This window comes from Macaca nemestrina, chromosome 10 (genome assembly GCF_043159975.1).
Source record: "Macaca nemestrina isolate mMacNem1 chromosome 10, mMacNem.hap1, whole genome shotgun sequence".
Taxonomy (NCBI): domain Eukaryota; kingdom Metazoa; phylum Chordata; class Mammalia; order Primates; family Cercopithecidae; genus Macaca; species Macaca nemestrina.
Genome location: NC_092134.1, coordinates 82246711 through 82272846, shown reverse-complemented (window position 1 = coordinate 82272846; position 26136 = coordinate 82246711). Strand labels below are relative to the sequence as shown.

Sequence of the window (26136 nt, the reverse complement as noted above, 5' to 3'; positions counted from 1 at the left end):
GTTCACTGTCTTTACAGTATTAGTGATAATAAAGGAAGCATAAAGGAATTATTTTAAAACATATAGTAAAAATGATGTAACTTGAAAGGGCCTAGTATGCTTATAGCAGATGTTTTATGCAACTGCCCTGAGTAGCTTACCTCTATTCCCCTCCAGTTTCAAAGCAGGAACATGGAAACACAAGTGAGCAGTAGATAAAAACTACACGATAGCCTAGGTGCAGTTGTTCATGTCTATAATCCCAGCACTTTGGGAGGCCAAGGCAAGTCGATCACTTGAGATCAGGAGTTCAAAACTAGCCTAGCTAACATGGTGAAACCCCATCTCTACTAAAAGTATAAAAAATAATTAGCCAGGCATGGTGGCACACGCCTGTAGCCTGTAGTCCCAGCTAGTTGAGAGCCTGAGGCAGGAGAATTGCTTGAACCCGGGAGAGGAGGCTGCAGTGAGCCGTGACTATGCCACTGCACTTCAGCCTGGATGACAGAGGAGACTCTGTCTCAAAAGCAAACAGCAACAAAAAAAACTACACCATATCTGGATTTTATGCTGTCCCTGAGAGAGCTGTCATTTGATAGTCTTTCTCTGGGAATACTGGTTCTGGAACTGTTTCCCAGAGGTCAAAACAGGGCTTAATGTTCTTTAAGCACTTTAAGAAGTGCTTCCGGAGTACAAATATTTCTATTTCTTCAGCACGATTGAGAGATCAGTTTAGATCACTTGCAAGATACCAGATGTATCTCAAAGTTTGAGATGTACATCTCGAAGTTTACCAAAAAATGAAGCTGATTTCCCTTTTTTCTCCTCAAGTCTTTCAGTCTCTCACATTTCTACTCGGCTGAATTATTTGCCAACTACCAATTATTTTTATACCTACCAGAAATGTGCTTTTATTTTCCTTTAGCTTATAAAGTCACTAAACACATCTAATTTCTGCTAACCTTATTTATTTTGGAAGCTGAAAAGAAAAGTATCTATGTCAGATACAAATTTACTTCCAGGCAGTTTGTAAGATATTAAACATTTAATCAAAGAAATCTGAATCAGCAAAGCCCTACCTCAGGAGATTTACCAGATATAGGCCTACCTTCTTAGTTTTTTTCCATACATTATAGGATTAGCTCTTACCAGCCTACAAATCTCATTAAAACACTGCTAATTGAAAACATCACCTGTGGCATCATTAGTACTAGGCTCTTTTATTAAATTTCTGACATCACTGACTCTTTCCAGTTAGGCAAAAAATGGCAACTCACAACAATATTCATAGGTTAAATATTCAAGGGAATCTGACTATTTTGATATAGAAAATAGAACTCTCATTTAAGTATTCAAAGATCAAATGTCTATCATCATAGTATGGCATAACTGGGAAAACACCAACAGTTATTTTTTTTGTTTTGTTTTCTTGTGACTAAGGGAATCCACACTTAGCCCTTTATAGTGCTGAGCCTCAAAGCTTCTTTTCCGATCCAAAATGTCTACCAGCTCATGCTTTTCCTCCCCCTTGCAGTTAGGCTTCCATCTTCACTGGCAAGCATCATTATTACCTCTCTATACTTGGGAGTTCTTACGTCTTGCTCATCCTGTACTCCCTACCATGCCTGGCTTCAAAGTAGGACAATCTCTCTAGTCCCTCACTCCTCCCTGTACTGAAAGGCAAGCACAGACACTTTTCTGTGTTTTTATTTATTTATTTTTTTCTATTTTTCTTGTGTGTGTTTTTTTGGGGGTGTGTGTGTGTGTGTGTGTGTGTGTGTGTGTGTGTGTGTGTGTGTTTGAGACACAGTAGCACTCTGTTGCCCAGGCTGTAGTGCAGTGGCGCTATCTCGGCTTACTACAACCTACGCCTCCCGAGTTAAAGTGACTCTCCCACCTCAGAGGCGCGCTCCTGTAATCCCATGTAAACCATGCCTGGCTAATTTTTGTATTCTTAGTAGAGATGGGGTTTCACCACGTTGGCCAAACTGCTCTGAAACTCCAGGCCTTAAGTGATCCAACTGTCTCAGCCTCCCAAAGTGTTAGGATTACAGGCGTGAGCCACTGTGCCTGGCGTACTTTTCTGTGTTTTAAGGCTTTAATTGCCGATGACTCTTAGGAAAATCCTGAAAGTACCAGAATACTTAGTCCTATGAAATGGTAAATAGGCCCTAACCATCTCTTCTCTTTTATGCTCAAAGTGATAGGACTTAGGAACATTTCTCCTCCCTCAGACCATATTTCTTTTTTCTTTTTTTTTTTTTTTTTGTGAGACCAAGTTTCGCTCTTGTTGCGCAGGCTGGAGTGCAATGGTGAGAGGCTGGAGTGCAATGGCGTGATCTCAGCTCACCACAACCTCTGCCTCCCGGGTTGAAGTGATTCTCCTGCCTCAGCCTCCCAAGTAGCTGGGATTACAGGTGTGCGCCACCACACCTGGCTAACTTTCTATTTTCACTAGAGACAGGGTTTCTCCATGTTGGTCAGGCTGGTCTCGAACTCCTGACCTCAGGTGATCCACCCGCCTCAGCCTCCCAAAGTGCTGGGATTACAGGTGTGAGCCACTGTGCCAGGCCAGACCACATTTCTGATGAAGGCCTTGTCTCCTAAAATGGCCAGCAAATTCCCTAGAGATGTAACCAGTTAGATCTGATGATGCAATCAAAGCAGAAATGTTATTTGCCCCTTGTCTTTTATAGATAGAGAGTAAATTTGTGTTTCTGAGGATATGCAGAGCAGAAGACACCCAGTTTACTAAGCTTCAACCCTTCTCAGGCATGATAACCAGCTTTTTATCATTATCCTCCAATCTGTAGCCAGAGTAACTTTTTTAAAATGTAAATCTAGAAATGTTCCTTCTCTGTTTATAAAGTTTCAGCAGTTTCCCAATGTAATCATGACAAAGAGGCCGGGTGTGGTGGCTCACGCCTGTAATCCCAGCACTTTGGGAGGCCGAGGCGGGCGGATTACCTGAGGTCAGGAGTTCGAGACCAGCCTCAACATGGAGAATCATGACAAAGTGCTAACTCCTCAACATGGCTCCCAAAACTCTTCAGAACTGGGCCCAGTTTACCTTTTCAGTCTCATCTCTCACCATACTTCCCATTTCTCTATACATACGTATAGTGAGACTGCGTCTTGCTCTGTTGCCCAGGCTGGAGAGCAGTGGCGTGATCACAGCTCACTGCAAGACTCAAATTCCTGGGCCCAATCAATCCTCCCACCTCAGCCTCAGCCTCCCAAGTAGCTGGTCTATAGGCACACGCCACCATGCCTGGCTCATCTTTTAATTTTTTGTACAGACAAGGCCTCACTCTCCTGGCCTCTCAGGATCCTCCTGCCTCAGCCTCCTAAAGTGCTGAGATTACAGACAGGAGACACTGCACCTGGCCTCTTTTCCCTTTTTAAAAGATTCAGCAGACAAACTGCAGTTCCTTCCCCTGCCCCCAGGCCTTGGGGTCCACCTGCTCTCTTCTACCTCAACTCAACTGCTATGATTCATTTTTTGCACATAAATTTGCATTTAATTCATACAATAATGCTGTGAGGTAGGAGGAATTATCTCCTCCTCACCATTTTCCAACTGAAGGAACTGAGGCTACAGTAATTAGAAATGTTAAATAATGTGCCCAAGGTTACACAGCTATTAAATACTGGATTTATAAATGAATTTATTCATTCATTCATAAATACATTATGAACACTGATATGCCTGGAACTATTTCAGGCAGTAGGGAAATAGTAAGCAAACAAACTCATTTTATCCAAGTTTTATCCTGTTTATCACCACTCAATGCCTCATATTAAGTAGCAACTGTTTAAAACATTCCTGAGGGCAAAAAATATATAATCAAAAGCTCCCACTGAGTGCTCCAAAGATATTTCTAAAGGTGTTGCACTCTAACACTTATGCATGGATATTTGCACAACTCATACTAATGAAATGATAGTATCAATTAACTATGATTTCACTAAAAGAACCTGAAAAGGACTCAAAGGCCAGGCATGGAGGCTCCCATTTATAATCCCAATACTTTGGGAGGCTGAGGCAGAGGATCGCTTGAGCCCAGGAATTCAACACCAGCCTAGGTAATACAGTGAGACTCTGTCTTTTGTTCTTTTTTCTTCCTTCCTTCTTTTCTATCTTTCTTTCTTTTTTTTTTTTTTTTTTTTTTGGTAGAGATGGGGTCTCAAAATGTTGCCCAGGCTAGTCTCAAAATCCTGGGCTCAAGTGATCCTTCCACCTCAGCCTCCCAAAGTGCTGGGATTAAAGGCGTGAGCCACTGTACCTGGGCCCTTCCTTCCTTTCATCCCTCCTGTACACCCTCCCTTCTTTCCTTCATTTTTTAGAGACCAGGTCTCACACTGTCACCCAGGCTGGAGTGTAGTGGTGCTATCATAGCTCACTGCCACCTTGAACTCCTAGGCTCAAGGGATCCTCCTGCTGTAGCCTCCTGAATAGCTGGAACCACAGAGGCACACTACTGCAACCATCTAATTTTTAAAGTTTTTGGTTGGGCGCAGTGGCTCACACCTGTAATTGCAGCATTTTGGGAGGCCAGGGTAGGTGAATCATCTGAGGTCAGGAGTTTGAGACCAGCCTGGCCAGCATGGCAAAACCCTGTCTCTACTAAAAATACAAAAATCAGTCAGGTGTGGTGGCAGGCACCTGTAATCCCAGCTACTTGGGAAGCTGAGGCAGATGAATTGCTTGAACCCAGGAGGTGGAGGTTGCAGCAAGCCGAGATGGCACCACTGCACTCCAGCCTGGGCGACAGAGCAAGACTCTGTCTAAAAAAATACAAATAATGCCGGGCGCGGTGGCTCACGCCTGTAATCCCAGCACTTTGGGAGGCCGAGGCGGGCGGATCACAAGGTCAGGAGATCGAGACCACGGTGAAACCCCGTCTCTACTAAAAATACAAAAAATTAGCCGGGCGCGGTTGTGGGCGCCTGTAGTCCCAGCTACTCGGGAGGCTGAGGCAGGAGAATGGCGTGAACCCGGGAGGCGGAGCTTGCAGTGAGCCGAGATCGCGCCACTGCACTCCAGCCTGGGTGACAGAGCGAGACTCCGTCTCAAAAAAAAAAAAAAAAAAAAAAAATACAAATAATAATAATAATAAAATAATATTTTTTACATTTTTTTGGTAGAGATGGGGTCTCGCCATCTTGCCCAGGATAGTCTTGAACTTCTGGGTCCAAGCAATCCTCTCACCTCAGCCTCCTGAGTAGCTGGGACCAAAAAAAAAGAAAGCAGGGGGAGGTGGGTGAAGGACTAAAAGATTCTGCAATATAGCTGGTCTTTCTGCCCTAAGGCTAAATGAATTTCCAGATTTCTGTATGGTTCTTTTTATTATTTAGGTCTGTGTTGAAGTGTATACCTCTGCAGAGAGACATTCACTGGTCATTCTACCTAAAGAAGATTCCATATATTTTCATTATGGCACTTCTTTCTGAAATTTCCTTATCTGTCTGTTTATAGTTTCTTCTCTGTACTTCTCTCACAGGAATGTAAGCTCTATTCTTGCAAGGATCTTCTTTGTCTTGTCACCCTATTATCACCAAGACCTGGCCATCCTAGGTACTCAATAAACACTATTTTTTAAATGACTAAAATAATAATATGCCCATATAAAAAATATAGGTCTTTAGCTGGGCAGGGTGGCTCACACCTATAATCCCAGCACTTTGGGAGGCCGATGGGGGCAGATCACTTGAGGCCAGGAGCTAGAGACAAGCCTGGACAACATAGCGAAACCTCATCTCTACTAAAAACACACACACACACACACACACACACACACACACACAAAAAGCTGGGCATGGTGGCGCACGCCTGTCATCGCACCTATTCGAGAGGCTGAGGTACAAGAATCGTTTGAACCTGGGAGGTGGAGGTTGCAGTGAGCCAAGATGGCACCACTGCACTCCAGCCTGAGTGACAGAGCAAGACTCAGTCTCAATTAAAAAAAAAAAAAAAAAAAAGCCAGGTGTGGTGGCTCACGAGGTCAGGAGTTTGAGACCAGTCTGACCGACATAGTGAAATCCCATCTCTACTAAAAATACAAAAATTAGCCAGGCATGGTGGCACACACCTGTAATCCCAGCTACTCAGGAGGCTGAAGCAGAAGAATTGCTTGAATCCCGAGGCGGAGGTTGCAGTGAGCCGAGATTACACCATGGCACTCCAGCCTGGGTGACAGAGCAAACTCTATCACAAAAAAAAAAAAGAAAAAAAAAAGTCTTTATAATTAGGCTACTCAGCAAACATGATTGGGTTATACTGTAGATGAATAGTCAAGACAATGCTGCTACCATTTATTATCAAACCTGTATTGAGTACCTGGCTGTCTATGATCCCTGTGAAGAGCTCCTGAATATTCTTCTTTACGAGTCTGCATGTTACTGCAATTACTTCTTCAAGTACAATTTAATTAATTAAATCTCTCACACATTTTTAAGCATCTTCTTTCCCTATCAAACCTACAAACCTATCTGCCCTTGAAACTATCTTCTCTTTTGCTCCTGATGTAATGAGGGCTAAGTTCCTCCTCCTGGGAAAGGCTAATCCTTACCCACAGACTTGGAGCCCACTCCCTCTCAATTCTCAAGAACCTTTTTCCTCTGATTATCCCAATACATGTACCATCAATCTTCCTCTCTAGATAATTCCCATTAGCATACCATCACATTTGAGTATTTCCCATCTTATAAAAAGAAAGTCTTCCCACATCCGCCTTCAACTACTGCTCTACTTCTCTGTACCTTTCATAACTAAAAGTCTTTATATAAAGAATCTCTATTTCCTCACCTCCAATTCATTCTTTCAACCAACACAGTTCGGCTTTCACTACAACATATCATGGAAAGTAACTGTCATGGTCACCAGTGACTTCCATGTAGCCAAACTCAATGGTCACTTCTCTGGGCTCATCTTCTGTTTTCAGGAGCACTCAACACAGCTGTAACTCCTACATTCACCACTCTTTTCTCTGGATCCTGAATACTCTTACCTAATTTTCTTCCCACCTCACTGGCAACATCTTCTTAACTCCCCTGTGGCAACCCTCCTGCTCTACAAAACATCTGCACTTGATTTTTGGCTCTTCTCTTTCTACACTTTCAGATCTCATTAACTCCCATACATTCAAGTATCTCTTTATTCTGATGACTACCAAATGTGTCTACTAGGTCTAGACTTGTATATTGATTTGCATATTTAATGCCTACCTAACACTGCCTTTTTGTTGTCTCTCAGAGATATCAAATGGACCAAGTCCAATATAAAACTCTTGATCTTATTCCAAACATACCCAGCCTATCCCCCCTTCTCAGCAAATGTCAATACCATCCAACAAAATATTCAAACCAGAACTCTTGAAGGCATCCTAGATTGATCCTTTCCTCTTATCCTCATGTTCATTAGCAAGTCTTATACTTTTTTATCTATAAAATATATCTTGAATTCACATTCTCTTCAGTAGAGGATAGAAATTTATAGGACAGGCTCTAGAGGTAAGCTACTAGAATTTACATGACAGTAATAATTGCTAGCATTTATTGAGCACTTACTAGTTGCCTGACACTACCCTAATTATTTTACATATATAAACTAATTTAATCTTCATAACAATCTCACAAGGTAAGTACTACTATTATTACCTCTATTTTAAAGAGAAGCATGGAGAGGTTAAGTAATGTGCCCAATCCTGGTGAAGCCAGAATTCAAACCCCTAAGTTTGGTTTCAGATGTCACTATGCTAGGCTGTCTCTTAGAAAAAATAGACCAAAGATGGGGAGTTGAAAGCTATTCAACAGTCCAGGTAAAAAACAATGAGAATATGACACAGCAACGAAAGTACAGACACAAAGCAGACAAATACAAGAAATATTCAGATAAGACCTAAATAGAGAGTTACATTATGTTCAAGGATTGAAAGGCTGAATACATATGCCAATGATGTCAATTTATCCCAAATTCATCTATAGGTTCAATTCCAATAAATATCGCAATAGATTCAACTTGACAAGATGATTCTAAAAAACAAATTTTTTTTGAAACAGGGTCTCATTATTGCCCAGGCCAAGTGCAGTGGCATAATCATGGCTCATTGCAGCTTCAACTGCCGAGGCTCAAGCAATCCTCCCCCAACCTCAGCCTCCTGAGTAGCTGGGACTACAGGTGTGCACCACCACACCTGGCTAATTTTTTAATTTTTTTGTAGAGATAGGGTCTGTTTATGTTGCCCAGGTTGGTCTCAAACTCCTGGGCTCAAGCAATCCTTCCACTTTAGCCTTCCAAAATGCTGAGATTACAGGTGTGAGCCACTGCACCCAGCCATTCTAAAATTTCTATCAATAAGCAGAACCAAGAAAGGCCAAATACTCCGGAAAAAGAACGAGATGAGGGCTATGCCCTGCCAGATACCAACAATTACTTAAAAACTTTAGTAATTAAGACAGCATGGTATTGACACAGACAAATTAACCTATAGAAGAGAAAACAGAACCCATAAACTGACCCCACATATATAGAAATTTGATTTATGACAGCTGGTATAGTTGAGCAGTGGCAAAGATGGACTTTTCAATAAATTATGCTGGAAAAATCAGATATCTGGATGTGAAAAAAATGGAATTGGAGCCTTAGCAACACCCAGTACAAAATCAACTTTAAGACTAAAGTGTGAAAAGCAAACATAGAAAACTTTAAAAAAACAATATAGGAGAATATCTTTATGGCCTCAGCATAAGCAAGAATTTCTTAGACAACACTGGACAAGGTGGCTCATGCCTGCAATCCCAACACTTTGGGAGGCTGAGGCAGGAGGATCACTTGAGGTCAGGAGTTTGAGACCAGCCTGGCCAACATGGCAAAATGCCATCTGTACTAAAATCACATAAATTAGGCCAGGTGCAGTGGCTCACGCCTATAATCCCAGCATTTTGGGAGGCCAAGGTGGGTGGATCACTTAAAGTCAGGAGTTCAAGACCAGCCTGGCTAACATGGTGAAACTCTGTCTCTACTAAAAATACAAAAAACTAGCTGGGCATGGTGGCGGGTGCCTGTCTTCCTAGCTACTTGGGAGGCTGAGGCAGGAGAATCGCTTGAACCTGGGAGGCAGAGGTTGCAGTGAGCCGAGATCACACCACTGCACTCCAGCCTGGTGGACAGAGTGAGACTCCGTCTCAAAAAAAACACCAAATACAAAAATTAGCTGGGTATGGTGGTGCACACCTGTAATTTCAGCTACTTGGGAGGCTGAGGCAGAATTGCTTGAACCCAGGAGGTAAAGGTTGCAGTGAGCCAAGATCACACCATTGCAGTCCAGGCTGGGTGATGCAGTGAGAGTGTCTCAAAAAAAATTTTTTTTTCTTAGACAAGACTCAAAAATCATATACCATAAAAGATTCATTAATTATACTAAGAACTTTAGGCCAGGCATGGGGGCTAGTGCCTGTAATCCCAACACTTTAAGGTAGCTCGAGTGGGAGAACTGCCTGAGTCCAGGAGTTTGAGACTAGCCTCAGCAACATAGGGAGACCCCCTTCTCCACAAAAAATACAAAAAATTAGCCAGGCTTGGTGGTGCATGCCTGTGGTCCCAGCTCCTTGAGAGGCAGAGGCAGGAGGATCACTTGAGCCCAGGAGGTTGAAGCTGCAGTGAGCTGTGACTGCCATTGCACTCTAGCCTGGTCGACAGAGCAAGACCCTGTCCCTGCCCCCTCCCCACCAAAAAAAGAACCTTAGAACCAAAGACACATAAAGAGAGGGAAATGACAAGCCATAAACTGGCAGAATATACTGACTACACACAAAACTGACAAAAGATGAGTATCTAAAATATATTTGGGGCTGGCCATGATGGCTCACACCTGTAATCTCAACACTTTTGTAGATTACTCCATCTCTACAAAAAAAAAAAAATCAGCCAGGTATGGTGGCATGCCCGGCTGTTGTCTCAGCTACTCAGGAGGCTAAGGTAGGAGGATTGCCTGAGCCCAGTAGTTTGAGGCTGCAGTGAGTCAAGCTTGTGCCACTACACTGCAGTCTGGGTGACAGAGTGAGATCCTATCTCAAAAAAAAAAAAATTAATAAAATATATCTAAGATTCCTATAAATTAATATGAAAAAGGCCAAACCTCCCTCCCCCACCCCGTACCCCCAAAAAACTCAAATACTTACTTCTTAGGAGAAAACATCAGTGGCCCACAAACATATGAAAAGGTGCTGGCCTCATAAGAAATTAGGAAAATACAAATTAAAACCACAATAAAATACTATTCCACACAAAAATTACAACAGTGAACAAATAAAATAATGGCTAGGATGCAGAACCGAAACACCTGAACTCTAAGTATACTAGAAAAATAATTTAGCATTATCTTGTAGGAAGATATAGCAAGCTCATAATCCAACAATTCCATTGTTCCTACAATCCCTCTGCCTGGAATATATTTCTCCTCCACCTTTGCATGGCCAAATCTTACCCTTCTTTCAGATACCACCTTAGGAGGTAGAAGTAGTATTTCTATGTTCCGAATTCCTATAGCACTTCAAGTGCTTTTAGCATATTTATTTCCAACCTGTATCACATTTATTTATATACATGTCTTATCTTCTCTATCAAATTGTAAGCAAATGAAAGAAACCTGTTTGATTTATTTATATTCAGCATCTGCATATGGGAGCATATGGTGAAGACAAAGCTATAGAATCAAGCTGTATAAAACCAAGTACACAGTAGGCACTCAAACGTTTGCTGAATGATAAGAGTAAAAATCTGCTTAGTGACTGAGGGAATAAACTAGGATTTGCTGTGCATATAAAACATTAGGCGGGGCACAGTGGCTCACGCCTGTAATCCCAGCACTTTGGGAGGCCAAAGCAGGCAGATCACCTGAGGTTGGGAGTTAGAGACCAGTCTGGCCAATATAGTGAAACTCCATCTCTACTAAAAATACAAAAATTAGCCAGGTGTGGTGGCACATGCCTGTAATCCCAGCTACTTGGGAGGCTGAAGCAGGAGAATCACTTGAACCCAGGAGGCAGAGGCTGCAGTGAGCTGAGACTGCGCCACTGCACTCCAGCCTCAGCAACAGAGTGAGACTTCATCTCAAAAAAAAAAAAAAAAAAAGGAAGGAAGAAAATTAAATCATTGGTGAAAGGAAAACCAGAACACCAATTTGTGTACCCAAAGTCCCAAGTGTATTCTGTTAGGTTCCACTTGAGGCGTAGTGAGAGTCGACTATCAGCAACAAATGGAAACTACTATGAACAAGGCATAAAGGAGACCAGGATAGGAAAAGGTAGGGGGGTGGGGAAGACAGAAGGTGACAAAGTAGAGGGAAGGCTGGGATAACTGGCAAGCCACATGTAGCAGAATAAAACTGGATCCTCATCTCTCACCTTACACAAAAATCAACTCAAGGTCGATCAAAGACTTACATCTAAGACTTGAAACCATAAAAATTCTAGAATATAACATTGGAAAAACCCTTCTAGACACTAGCTTAGGCAAAGATTTCATGACCAAGAACCCAAAAGCAAACGCAACAAAAACAAAGATAAATAGATGAAACTTAATTAAACTAAAATGCTTCTGCACAACAGAAGAAATAACCAGCAGAGTAAACAGCCCACAGAGTGGGAGAAAGTCTTCACAATCTATACATCCGACAAAGGACTAACATCCAGAATCCACAAGGAACTCAAACAAATCAGCAAGAAAAAAACAATCCCATCAAAAAGTGGCTAAGGACATGAATAGACAATTCTCAAAAGAAGACATACAAATGGTCAACAAGCATATGGAAAAATGCTCAACATCACTATTAGGGAAATGAAAATCAAAACCGCCATGCAATATCACCTTACTTCTGCAAGAACAGCCATAATCAAAAAACTAAAAAAAACAACAACAGATGCTGGCATGGATGTGGTGAAAAGGGAACACTTCTGGGCCGGGCGCGGTGGCTCAAGCCTGTAATCCCAGCACTTTGGGAGGCCGAGACGGGCGGATCACAAGGTCAGGAGATCGAGACCATCCTGGCTAACACGGTGAAACCCCGTCTCTACTAAAAAATACAAAAAAACCTAGCTGGGCGAGGTGGCGGGCGTCTGTAGTCCCAGCTACTAGGGAGGCTGAGGCAAGAGAATGGCGTGAACCCGGGAGGCGGAGCTTGCAGTGAGCTGAGATCCGGCCACTGCACTCCAGTCTGGGCGACAAAGCGAGACTCTGTCTCAACAAAAAAAAAAAAAAAAAAAAAAAAAAAAAAGAAAAGGGAACACTTCTATACTGTCGGTGGGAATGTAAACAGTACAATCACTACGAAAAACAGTGTGGAGATTCCTTAAAAAACTAAAAGTATATCTACCATTTGATCCAGCAATCCCACTGCTGGGTATCTACCCAGAGGAAAAGAAGTCATTATATGAAAAAGATACTTGCACATGCATGTTTATAGTAGCATAATTTGCAATTGCAAAAATATGGAACCAGCCCAAATGCCCATCAACAAGTGGATAAAGAAAATGTGGTGGCCAGGCGTGGAGGCCCACACCTGTAATCCCAGCACTTTGGGAGGCGAGGCGGGCGGATCACAAGGTCAGAAGTTCAAGACCAGCCTAGCCAATATGGTGAAACTCCATCTCCACTAAAAATACAAAAATTAGCCAGGCGTGGTGGTGGGTGCCTGTAATCCAGGCTACTCCAGAGGCTCAGACAAGAGAATCACTTGAACCCGGCAGGCAGAGGTTGCAGTTAGCCGAGATTGTGTCACTGCACTCCAGCCTGGGTGACAGAGTGAGACTCTGTCTCAAAAAAAAAAAAAGAAGAAAAAAAAAAAGAAAATGTGGTATATAGGCCAGGTACAGTGGCTCACATCTGTAATCCCAGCACTTTGGGAAGCCGAGGTGGGCGGATCACTTGAGGTCAGGAGTTTGAGGCCAGCCTGACCAATATGGCGAAACCCTGTCTTTACTAAAAATACAAAAAGTAGCCTGGGATGGTGTCAGGCGCCTGCAATTCCAGTTACTCTGGAGGTTGAGGCAGGAGAATCTCTTGAACCCAGGAGGTGACAGTTGCAGTGTGCCAAGATTGCGCCGCTGTACTCCAGCCTGAGCAACAGAGCGAGACTCCATCTCAAAAGAAAGAAAGAAAGAAAGAAAGAAAGAAAGAAAGAAAGAAAGAAAATGTAGTATATATACACCATAGAAAATTACTCAGCCATAAAAAGAACGAAATAATGGCATTTGCAGCAAACTGGATGGAACTAGAGACCATTACTCTAAGTGAAGTAACTCAGGAATGGAAAACCAAACGTCGTATGTTTTCACTCGTAAGTGAGAGTTAAGCTATGAGGTCACAAATGTTTAACTATAATACAATGGACTTTGGGGACTCGAGGGGAAAGGATGGGAAGAGGTGAGGGATAAAAGACTATACACTTGGTACAGTGTATACTGCTCAGGCTCAGGAGATGGGTGCACCACAATCTCAGAAATCACCACTAAAGAACTTATTAATGTAAGCAAACACCACCTGTTCCCCAAAAACCTTAAAAAAAAAAAAAAAAAAAAAGTAGGGCCGGGCGCGGTGGCTCAAGCCTGTAATCCCAGCACTTTGGGAGGCCGAGGCGGGTGGATCACGAGGTCAGGAGATCGAGACTATCCTGGCTAACATGGTGAAACCCCGTCTCTACTAAAAATACAAAAAACTAGCCGGGCGTGGTGGCGGGCGCCTGTAGTCCCAGCTACTTGGGAGGCTGAGGCGGGAGAATGGCGTGAACCCGGGAGGCGGAGCTTGCAGTGAGCCGAGATCACGCCACTGCACTCCAGCCTGGGAGACACAGCCAGACTCCGTCTCAAAAAAAAAAAAAAAAAAAGTAGAAGGAAGGAATGGCAACACTGCTGCTTTGTAGGTTGTCTTCCATAATAAGAGGAGGGCAAGAAAAATGTGGGAAAGCAAAGAAAATTTATGAACTTACAGTAAAAAGGAGTAACAGCATAACTTAAAAGAATGAAGAAATAGATTACGTTGATAGATACATTTTTTCTTAAATTTTTTTCTTTTTTTTCCGAGATGGAGGCCCGCTCTGTCACCCAGGGTGGAGTGCAGTGGCACTATCTTTGCTCACTGCAACCTCCGCCTCCCAGGTTCAAGCAATTCTTGTGCCGCAGTCTCTTGAGTAACTGGGACTACAGGCATGCATCACCATGCTCAGCTAATTTTTTGCATTTTTAGTAGAGACGGGGTTTCGCCATGTTGGCCAGGCTGGTCTAGAACTCCCGGTCAGGTGATCCACCTGCCTCAGCCTCCCAAAGTGCTGGGATTACAGGGTGAGCCACCGTGCCTAGTCTTTAATTTGTTATAAGGTATTTTAGACATAAAAAAGGTAAAACAGTGTAACAAATGACTGTGTACACTCTAGGCAGCTTACAAAACAGCATTAATGGTTGAAGCCCTCTATATTTTTCCTCAGTTATATACCCCTCCAACTCCCAGAGGCAACATTATCCTGAATTTGCACTTAATCATTCTTAACATGTCTTTATATTTTTACAGCAGTGCCATCTTTTTTTTTTTTTTTTTTTTTTTTGAGACGGAGTCTTGCTCTGTCGCCCAGGCTGGAGTACAGTGGCACGATCTCAGCTCACTGCAAGCTCCGCCGCCTCCCGGGTTCACGCCATTCTCCTGCCTCAGCCTCCCGAGAAGCTGGGACTACAGGGGCCCGCCACCACGCCCGGCTAATTTTTTTTTTTCGTATTTTTAGTAGAGACTGGGTTTCACCGTGTTTGCCAGGATGGTCTCCAACTCCTGACCTCGTGATCCGCCCACCTCAGCCTTCCAAAGTGCTGAGATTACAGGGGTGAGCCACCGCACCGGGCCAGCAGTGCCATCTTTTAAAAAGTAGTGAAGTATGGCTGAGTGCAGTGGCTCATGCCCGTAATCCCAGCACTTTGAGAGGCCGAGGCAGGCGGATCACCTGAGGTCAGGAGTTTGAGACCAGCCTGGCCAACATGGCGAAACCCCTTCTCTACTAAAAATACAAAAATTAGTTGGGCGTGGTGGCAGGCACCTGTAATCCCAGCTACTTGGAGGGCTGAGGCATGAGAATCGCTTGAACCCGGGAGGTGGAGGTTGCAGTGAGCCAAGATTGCGCCACAGCACTTTCAGCCTGGGCGACAGAGCAAGCCTCCATCTTGAAAAAAAAAAGAAAAAAGAAATTTTTTTTTAAAGTAATGAATTAAAAATTCTTAATTTTAAATTTTAAAAAGTAACGGATAACTTTTGCAGCAAAACAGGGCGAATCTCATCTAAATACACTGTCCATCATAAAAGACTTAGAATGAAAGGGAAAGTAAAGAACAGTAACAACAGACCAACTCTGAGACAAAGAGAGAAGATTTGGAAGATGGACAGGTGATAACTGAAGTGGGTAGAAATGAAGAAAAAAGTACTGAAAAAGCACAGCGAACAACAACAGCAACAAAAGGGCAAAAATCAGTCTCAATAAAGAGACTTAGGTCTCAATGAAGAGAGACCGTTGCCTCAGGAACTGCTATAGTACTTGCCTTTTTTAACAAAATGGAGAGATTGGCCGGGCGCGGTGGCTCAAGCCTGTAATCCCAGCACTTTGGGAGGCCGAGGCGGGTGGATCACGAGGTCAGGAGATCCAGACCATCCTGGCTAACACAGCGAAACCCCGTCTCTACTAAAAAAAAATACAAAAAACTAGCAGGGCGAGGTGGCGGGCGCCTGTAGTCCCAGCTACTCGGGAGGCTGAGGCAGGAGAATGGCGTGAATCCGGGAGGCGGAGCTTGCAGTGAGCTGAGATCCGGCCACTGCACTCCTGGGCGACAGAGCGAGACTCCGTCTCAAAAAAAAAAAAAAACCCAAAAAAAAAACCAAAATGGAGAGATAGTGAGTTCATTCACTCAACAAATTAGCGCATACTACTTATTAGGCACTATTCTAACAGTAGGCAGAGAGCAGAGAACGAAAGAAAATCCCTTCTTTTATGAAGCATGAAGTTGGGGAGAGAAGCCAACAAATGAATTACACATCAGATGCTAGGAAAAAAATAAAGCAGAGAGGGTAAAGAAAGCAAGGAGTGCTGGTGAGGGGAAGGAGGCTCTTGCTATTTTACGTGAAGGAGATTGGAATCCCTCTCCAATAAAGTGACATGGGAGCAGAAACCTAAAGGAAGTAAGGAATATACAGGAATGTTTCGGGAAGAGTAACTGCAAATGCAAAGACAGTGAGGTGAAAGTGGAGCCCTAAGACCAGGTGTGGCTGCAGCAGAGCAAGCCGAGGAAGAGTATATAAAATGGCTGGAGGAGCAGACCATATGGATCCTTGCCAGATCTGTGGCTTTTATTCAAAGTGAGATGTGAAACCACTGGACAGTTTTCAGGAGAAAAGTAGCACAAACTGATGAACATTTTAAAGAAAGTGATCGCCGGGCGCGGTGGCTCAAGCCTGTAATCCCAGCTCTTTGGAAGGCCGAGGCGGGTGGATCACCAGGTCAGGAGATCGAGACCATCCTGGCTAACATGGTGAAACCCCGTCTCTACTAAAAACACACACACAAAAAAAACTAGCCGGGTGTGGTGGCGGGCGCCTGTAGTCCCAGCTACTCGGAGGCTGAGGCAGGAGAATGGCGTAAACCCGGGAGGCGGAGCTTGCAGTGAGCCGAGATCGCGCCACTGCACTCCAGCCTGGGTGACACAGCGAGACTCCGTCTCAAAAAAAAAAAAAAAAAGAAAAGAAAGTGATCATATAATTTATCACTAAAACAGGTACACCTTAGTGAGTGAAAAAGGGTGATATTAATAGTTACCTTAGGACAGTATTAACAAGACCTAATTTTAAAAGGCTTCTCTGTGTGTAAATCATTTTGAAGGAATTCCTCCTGGCCAAACCTGGAACACTGTCATCAAAATATATAGTGATAGAAGATTACAATGTATTTAATAAAGTAAGAATCTATGAGTCTATACTGATAAAAAAATAATAGGAACAGAAAACTCTTTCTTACAGTAGAAAGCCAACTAATAAATGTACAGGGAAGGTAAAAAGAGAAAATCACTTGGCAACGACCATAAAGATAACTGATTAGGGCAAGAATCATCTGAATGCTAAAATTAACAGGTGAAAGTTTGAGAACAGGATATTTACATAGTCACAAAACATCTCCCAAGACATTATTACAAAAGGCAAATGAATAACTTTATGAGGGAGAAAACTGGACCCTACCACTCAAGTAATATTGTCAGTAATAGGAGTAATAAATAGCATGTGCATCCTAATATGATACACAGAGAACTCAGCATCACTTCTTAGGTATTAATGCCCAACGTGAATAACCTGAATCTAACCACGAGGAAACAACAGACAAAAACAAATTGAAGGATGCTCCACAAAATAACTACCCTGCACTTATCAAATTGTCAGTGTCATAAAAATACAGACTCAAGAACTGTTCCAGATTAAAGGAGATGAAAGAAACAAGGTCATTGAATCAACACATGATATTGGATATTCTTTTACTATAATGGATATTATTAGGACAACTGAGAAAATCTGAATAAGGTCTATAGATTACAGCATTGTGTCAGTGTTAAGTTCCCGATTTTGATCATTATACCATAGTTATGTAAGAGAATTTCTTGTTTTTAAAAAATACAAACTGAAGTATTTAGGTGTTTGGGGTATCACATCTGCCTTTTACCTTTAAATCATTCAGAAAAAAATAATTCTGAGTGTGTGAGAAATTCTGAAAAAGAGAAGGAGAAAGCAAATATATTAAAGTATTATCCTTTGGGGAATCTAGGTGAAGGGTTTTCACAAATTCTTTGTAGTATTCATGCAAATATTATACAAGTCTAAAATTATTTTTTCCCAATTGCTTTTTATTGTGATAAAATACGCACAACAAACTTTACTATCTTAATCACTTTTAAGTGGACAGTTCAGTGGTATTAAGCACAATCATATTGTTGTACAACCATCACCATCATCCATCTCCAGAACTCTTCATCTTGCAAAGCTGAAACTCTCATACCCACTGAACAGTAACTAGCCCCTGGCAACCATCATTGGTGGTGATACTTTTGCAGCTAGCTGAGGGATCAGGACTAGGGCAAAGGAGAACTATTTGCATTCTTTTTGTTTTCCATTTTTAAAATTTGTAGTAAAATATACATAATAGTATGTTGGCTGGGCACAGCAGCTCAGGTTTCTAATTCTAGCACTTTGGCAGGCCAAGGCAGGGGGATGGCTTGAGGTCAGTTCTAGACCAGCCTGGGCAACACAGCAAGACCCCATCTCTCTAAAATTTTTTTAAAATTAGCTAGGTGTGGTGGTGCACACCTGTAGTCCCAACTACTCGGGAGGCTAAGGCAGGGGAATAGCTTGGGCCTAGGAGTTTGAAGTTGTGGTGAACTGTGATTGTGCCACTACACTGCAGCCTAGGTGACAGAGCAAGACCCTGTCTCGAAAAAAAAAAAAAAAAGTTATCATTTAACCTTTTTTTTTTTTTTTTTTTTTGTCTATATCAATGCTTCAATCTGTAATATTTTAACCTTTTTTTTTTTTTTTTTTTTGAGACGGAGTCTCGCCGTGTGGCCCAGGCTGGAGTGCAGTGGCGCGATCTTGGCTCACTGCAAGCTCCACCTCCCGGGTTCACGCCATTTTCCCGCCTCAGCCTCCCAAGTAGCTGGGACTACAGGCACCCACCACCACGCCCGGCTAGTTTTTTGTATTTTCAGTAGAGACGGGTTTCACCATGTTAGCCAGGATGGTCTCGATCTCCTGAACTCGTGATCCACCCGCCTCGGCCTCCCAAAGTGCTGGGATTACAGGCTTGAGCCACCGCGCCCAGCCTGTTTTAACCATTTTTAAGTATACATGTCAGTGCTATTAAGTACATTCACAGTGTACTTAACCATCACCACTATCCATTTTCAGAAATTTTCATCATCCCAATCTAAAATTCTGTGCCCATTAAACAAGAACTACTCACTCTCCCCTCTCCTGGTAACCACTACTCAACATTCTATCATTATGAATTTGACTACTTGAGGTATTTCATGGCAGTGGAATCATATATTTATCCTTTTGTGTCTGACATTTCACACATCATAACGTCCCAAGATTTATCCATGTTATATCACATATCAGAATCTCCTTCCAAGTCTGAATAATATTCCATCATATGTACATATTATATACATTTTATCTAGGTTGCTTCCACCTTTTGGCTGTTGTGAATAATGTTGCTAAACATAGGTGTACAAACAGCTGCTCAAGTCGCTGCTTTCAGTTGTCTTGAATATGTACTCAGAAGTGAAACAGCTGTATCATAATTCTACGTTTAGTTTTTTTGAAGAACCACCATACTGTTTTCCACAGTGAATGCACCATTTTACATTGCCACGAGCAATGCATAAAGTTTCCAGTTCCTCTACATTCTTTCCAACACCTGTTACTTCAATTTTTTACTAGCAGCCATCCTAAAGGCTGAATAATATTCCATTGTATGTACTCACAACATTTTGCTTATCCATTCATCCTTTGATCAATGGGTTATACCTATGAACATTAGGTACACAAATATCTCTTAGGGACCCTGCTTTCAATTATTTTGAGTATACATTAGGTCATCGTTATCTGATGGGGGGATCCAAGACTCCCATGGATGTGTGAAACCACAGAGAGTATCAAACCCCACGTATAGTGTGTTTTTTCCTATATATATATGTATATATCCATGGTAAAGTTAATTTATAAATTAGGCAGAGTAAGAGATTAACAACAACTAATAATAAAACAACCATAACAATATAAGTAATAAATGATATAACTGTGGCTGGGAACAGTGGCTCACGCCGGTAATTCCAGCATTTTGGGAGGCCGAGGCGGGCACATCACTCGAGATCAGGAGTTCGAGACCAGCCTGGCCAATATGGTGAAATCCTGTCTCTATTAAAAATACAAAATTAGCCAGGCGTGGTGGCAGGCGCCTGTAATCTCAGCGACTCGGGAGGCTGAGGCACAGGAATCGCTTGAATCTGGGAGGTGGAGGCTGCAGTGAGCTGAGATGGTGCCACTGCACTCCAGCCTAGGCGACACAGTGAGATTCCATCTCTAAATAAATAAATAAAAGTGGTCTCTCTCTCTCTCTCAAAATATCTTATTACACTATACTCACCTATTTTTTTTTTTACAGGCCACAGTTGAACTTGGGTAACTGAAATCTCAGAAAGTGAAACCTAGGATAAAGGGGAACCACTAACCTCCACAAGTAGAATTACAGGATCATATGGTGTGAGGATTTTTAGGTGTCAACTTGACTGATTAAAGGATACTTAGAAAGTGGGTAAAGCATGGTTTCTGACTATCTGTGATGGTGTTTCCAGAGGAGACTGGTGTGTGAGTAGGTTGACTGAGAGAGTAAGATCCACCCTCAATGTGGGAGGGCAACATCCAGTGGGCTGGGTGCCCGGATAGAACAAAAAGGCAGAGTAAAGGTAAATCCATTTTCTCTCCTGGGGCTGGGACACCCTTCTCCTGCCCTTTGATATCAGTACTCCAAGTTCTCCAGCTTTTGAATCCCAGGACTTACACCAGTAGCCTCTCAGGTTTTCAGGCCTTCAGCCTTGGTGTGAAATTTATGCCACTGGTTTCCCTGGTTCTGGGGCTTTGAGACTTAGATTGAGCCAATGTACTGGCATCCCTGGTTCTCTAGTTTGCAGATGACCTATCATGGCACTTCTTAGTTTCCATAATTGAGTAAGCCAGTTCTCCTAATAAATCCCCTCTCCTTCACCCATCCATCCATCTATACCCTACTGGTTTTGTCTCTGGAAAATCCTGACACGTACGGTAATTTTATTTTTAATTTTTGGAAGAACCACCATAGTTTTTCACATAGGCTGTGCCATTCGACATGACTACCAACAGTGTACAATGGTTCCAATTTTTCCATGTCCTTCTCAACAATTATTTTCTGCTGTTCTTGATAGCAGCCATCCTAATGGGTGTGAGGTAGTATCTTGGAGTTTTGACTTGCATTTCCCTAATTAGCAATGTTGAGTATCTTTTCATTTGCTTATTGGTCATGGTGTAAATCCTTTTAATCTACTGCTAAATCTGGTTTGCTAGCATTTTGTTGATGATTTTTACATCAATGTTCCTAAGAAATGTTAGTCTATAGGCCAGGCACGGTGGCTCACGCCTGTAAAGACAGCACTTTGGGAGGACGAGGCGGGTGGATCACTTTCAGCCTGGCCAACATGGCAAAGCCCCATCTCTACCAAAAATTTAGAAATTAGCTGGGCGTGGTGGCACATGCCTGTAATCCCAGCTACTTGGGAGGCTTTGGCACGAGATTCATTTGAACCCAGGAGGCCCAGGCTGCAGTGAGCCAAGATTGCACCACTATACTCCAGCCTCAGTGATACAGTGAGACTCTTTTTTGTCTCAAAAAAAAAAAAAAAGAAAGAAAGAACTATTAGTCTATAGATTTCTTATAGCATCTTTGTAGGGCTTTGGCATCAAGACTGTATTCATCCACTTTGCATTGCTATAAAGGAATACCTGAGGCTGGGTAATTTACAAAGGAAAGAGGTTTATTTGGCTTATGGTTCTGCAGGCTGTACAAGAAGCATGGTGCCAGTATCTGCTTCTGATAAGTACCTCAGGAAACTTTCAATCACGGCAGAAGGTGAAGGAAGAGCAGGTATGTCACATGGCAAGAAAGGAAGCAAGAGAGAGGGGAGAGGTGTGACACTTAAACACCCAGCTCTTGAGTAAACTAATATAGCAAAAATGCACTCACTACCATAGGGACCACACCAAGCCATTCCTGAGGGATACACCCCCATGACCCAGATACTTCCCACTAGGCCCCACCCACCTCCAACACTGCAGATCAAATCTCAACTTGCAATTTGGAGGGACAAATATCCAAACTATGTCAAAGATAATGCTGACGTCACAGAATGAATTAGTGAGTGTTCTTTCCTCTTCAGTGTTCTGAAAAGTCTGAAACAAGGCCGGGCGCGGTGGCTCAAGCCTGTAATCCCAGCACTTTGGGAGGCCGAGACGGGCGGATCACGAGGTCAGGAGATCGAGACCATCCTGGCTAACACGGTGAAACCCCGTCTCTACTAAAAAAATACAAAAATCTAGCCGGGCGAGGTGGCGAGCGCCTGTAGTCCCAGCTACTCAGGAGGCTGAGGCAGGAGAATGGCGTGAACCCGAGAGGCGGAGGTTGCAGTGAGCTGAGATCCGGCCACTGCAGTCCAGCCTGGGTAACAGAGCGAGACTCCGTCTCAAAAAAAAAAAAAAAAAAAAAAAAAAAGAAAAGTCTGAAACAGACTGGTGTTAGTTAATCTTGAAATGTTGATAGGGGCCGGGCGCGGTGGCTCAAGCCTGTAATCCCAGCACTTTGGGAGGCCGAGACGGGTGGATCACGAGGTCAGGAGATCGAGACCATCCTGGCTAACACGGTGAAACCCCGTCTCTACTAAAAAAATACAAAAATCTAGCCGGGCGAGGTGGCGAGCGCCTGTAGTCCCAGCTACTCAGGAGGCTGAGGCAGGAGAATGGCGTGAACCCGAGAGGCGGAGGTTGCAGTGAGCTGAGATCCGGCCACTGCAGTCCAGCCTGGGTAACAGAGCGAGACTCCGTCTCAAAAAAAAAAAAAAAAAAAAAAAAAAAGAAAAGTCTGAAACAGACTGGTGTTAGTTAATCTTGAAATGTTGATAGGGGCCGGGCGCGGTGGCTCAAGCCTGTAATCCCAGCACTTTGGGAGGCCGAGACGGGTGGATCACGAGGTCAGGAGATCGAGACCATCCTGGCTAACATGGTGAAACCCCGTCTCTACTAAAAAATACAAAAAACTAGCCGGGCGAGGTGGCGGGCGCCTGTAGTCCCAGCTACTCGGAGGCTGAGGCAGGAGAATGGCGTGAACCCAGGAGGCGGAGCTTGCAGTGAGCTGAGATCTGGCCACTGCACTCCAGCCTGGGTGACAGAGCAAGACTCCGTCTCAAAAAAAAAAAAAAAAAAAAAAAAGAAATGTTGATAGAATTCACCAGTGAAGTCATCAGGTCCAGAGATTTCTCTGTTGGGACATTTTTGATTACAAATGCAATCTCCTTATGAGTTATAAGACTATTTACATTTTCTATTTCTTAGTAGTTTAGTCTTGGTAGGTTTTGTGTTTCTAGGATGTGACCATTTCATCTAGGTTACCCGATTTGTTGGCATACAATTGGTTTATTAATCTTTTTCCCCAAAAAACTAGTCAAGTGCAGTAGTAAGGATGGGGGAAAGAGTAGAATAAGTTCTATCTGTAACTGACTGTCAACAATAAATTAAGATAATTCACTATCGGCCAGGCGCGGTGGCTCAAGCCTGTAATCCCAGCACTTTGGGAGGCCGAGACGGGCGGATCACAAGGTCAGGAGATCGAGACCATCCTGGCTAACACGGCGAAACCCCGTCTCTACTAAAAACACAAAAAATTAGCCGGGCGAGGTGGCGGCGCCTGTGGTCCCAGCTGCTCGGGAGGCTGAGGCAGGAGAATGGCGGGAACCCGGGAGGCGGAGCTTGCAGTGAGCTGAGATCTGGCCACTGCACTCCAGCCTGGGCGACAGAGCGAGACTCCGTCTCAAAAAAAAAAAAAAAAAAAAAGATAATTCACTATCTTCAGACCAGCCTATAATTGCTTATCGTACTCTATTATAATCTCTCTTTTTTTTTTCTTTTTTTTTTGAGATAAGAGTTTCACTCTTGTTGCCCAGGCTGGAGTACAACAGTGCAGTATCAGCTCACTGCAACCTCCACCTCCTGGGTTCAAGCGATTTTCCTGCCTTAGCCTCCTGAGTAGCTGGGATTACAGGCATACGCCACTATGGCTGGTTAATTTTCTTGTTTGTATTTTTAACGGGGTTTCACCATGTTGGCCAGGCTGGTCTCGAACTCCTGACCTCAAGTGATCTGCCCACCTCAGCCTCCCAAACTGCTGGGGATTACAGGCGTCAGCCACTGCGCCCAGCCCAAGAGACAGGCTCTGTCACCCTAGCTAGAATGCCATGGCACAATCATGGTTAACTGCAGTCTCGAATTCCTGGTCTAAAGCAATCCTTCTGCCTCAGCCTTCCAAGTAACTAGGACTACAGGCAGGTGTTATTTTTTTGTATAGACAGTGTCTCAGTATGTTGTCCAGGCTGGTTTGAGCTCCTGGGCTCAAGTGATGTTCCCAGTTCAGCCTTCAAAAGCATAGGAATTATACATGTGAGCTGCCATGCCCAGCCTACCCTTTCCATTTCTGTGGAATTGAGGGTAATATTCCCACTTTCAATTTTATCTTTAATAGTTCAGTAATTTGAGTCTTTTTTTTTTTTTTTTTTTTTTGAGATGGAGTCTCGCTCTGTTTCCCAGGCTGGAGTACAGTGGCATTATCTTGGCTCACTGCAACCACTGCTCACCTCCTGGGTTCAGGCAATTCTCCTGCGTCAGCCTCCAGAGTAGCTGGGATTATAAGCATGCACCACCATGCCCAGCTAATTTTTGTATTTTTAGTACAGACAGGATTTCGCCATGTTGGCCACGCTGGTCTCGAACTCCTGACCTCAGGTGATCCTCCCACTTTGAACTCCCAAAGTGCTGGGATTACAAGCATAAACCACTGCACCCCAACCCATTATAATATTTTTTTTATCCACTATAATCTTAATTTTTTTTTTTAGAGACAGAGTCTCGTTCTGTCGCCAAGGCTGGAGTGATGTGGCATGATCATAGCTCACTGCAGGCTCAAACTCCTGGGCTCAAGCAATCCTCTCACCTCAGCCTCCAGAGTAGCTACGACTACAGGCATATACCACCATGCCCAGCTAATTTTTCTTCTTTTATTATTTTTGTAGGGACTAGGTCTTGCTATGTTGCCCAGGCCAGTCTTGAACTCCTGAACTCAAGAGAGCCCCCCATTGCTAAAGCACTGGTATTACAGGTATAAGCCACCATGCCTGGCCTCCATTATAATCTCATAGGACCACTGTCATCTATGCTATCTGTCACTGACCAAAACATCATTATGCAGTACATGACTGTACTGAGCCTTTCACCTACCCTGGGCATGCACAATTACTTCTTATTCTCCCATCTATTTGGTTCCTATTGATCGTCCTAGTCATCAATATTTTGTTTGCTTGTTTGTTTTTTAAGACAGAGTCTTGCTCTGTCACCCAGGCTGGAGTGCAGTGGCACGATCTCGGCTCACTGCAACCTCTGTCTCCCAGGTTCATGTGATTCTCCCGCCTCAGCCTCCCAAGTAGCTGGGACTACAGGCATGAGCCACCATGCCCAGCTAATTTTTATATTTTTAATAGAGACAGGGTCTCACCATGCTGGCCAGGCTGGTCTCAAACTCCTGACCTCAAGTGATCCTCCAGCCTTGGCCTCCCAAAGTGCTGAGATTACAGGCATGACCCACCACGCCCGGCCCCTAGTCATCAATATCTGGCTCTCAAAAGGGAAAAAAGAAAAAAAAATGGAGACGGGGAGTATGGTGCCAGCCCTTTAAATCTCCCAGACATCAGTCAGATGCGGTGGCTCAAACCTGTATTACCAGCACTTTGGGAGGCCGAGGCGGGCGAATCACAAGGTCAGGAGTTCGAGACCAGCCTGGCCAACATGGTGAAACCCTGTCTCTACTAAAAATACAAAAAAAAAAAAAAAAAAAATTAGCCAGGCATGGTGGCGGGCGCTTGTAAACCCTGCTACTCGGGAGGCTGAGGCAGGGGAATCGCTTGAACTCAGGAGACGGAGGTTGCAGTGAGCCAAGATCGCACGACTGCACTCTAGCTTGGGCATCAGTGTGAGACTCTGTCTCAAAAAAAGAGAAATCTCCTGGACATCACTTTGGTGGTGGTAGTGGGGGGACTTGCAACAAAGTGGTGAGGTGCAACAATATAACCATTGCCTCTTTGCAACTCTGTGATCAAAAACAGCAATTCTTTCTTTTATTTTTATTTTTTTATTTTTTTGAGACAGCGTCTCGCCCTGTCACCCAGGCTGGAGTGTAATGGCATGATCTTGGCTCACTGCAACCTCCACCTCCCAGGTTCAAGCAATTATCATGCCTCAGC

The 26136-nt window shown here is 43.5% G+C and overlaps 1 protein-coding gene across 5 annotated transcripts in view; it reads right to left on the bottom strand.

Moving 5' to 3' along the window:
• The window catches only part of LOC105474352 (transcription factor CP2), an 83341-nt gene that overhangs the window by 45188 nt on the left and 12017 nt on the right, over positions 1-26136 (bottom strand). For 2 of the 5 annotated variants that reach the window (XM_011728947.2, XM_011728946.2), the window contains exon 2: positions 10162-10206. The exons of the other annotated variants lie outside the window; for them this stretch is intronic. In XM_011728947.2, coding sequence (XP_011727249.2) covers positions 10162-10206 — 45 coding nt within the window. The remainder of the gene's footprint in view (positions 1-10161; positions 10207-26136) is intronic. 5 annotated transcript variants of the gene reach the window in all.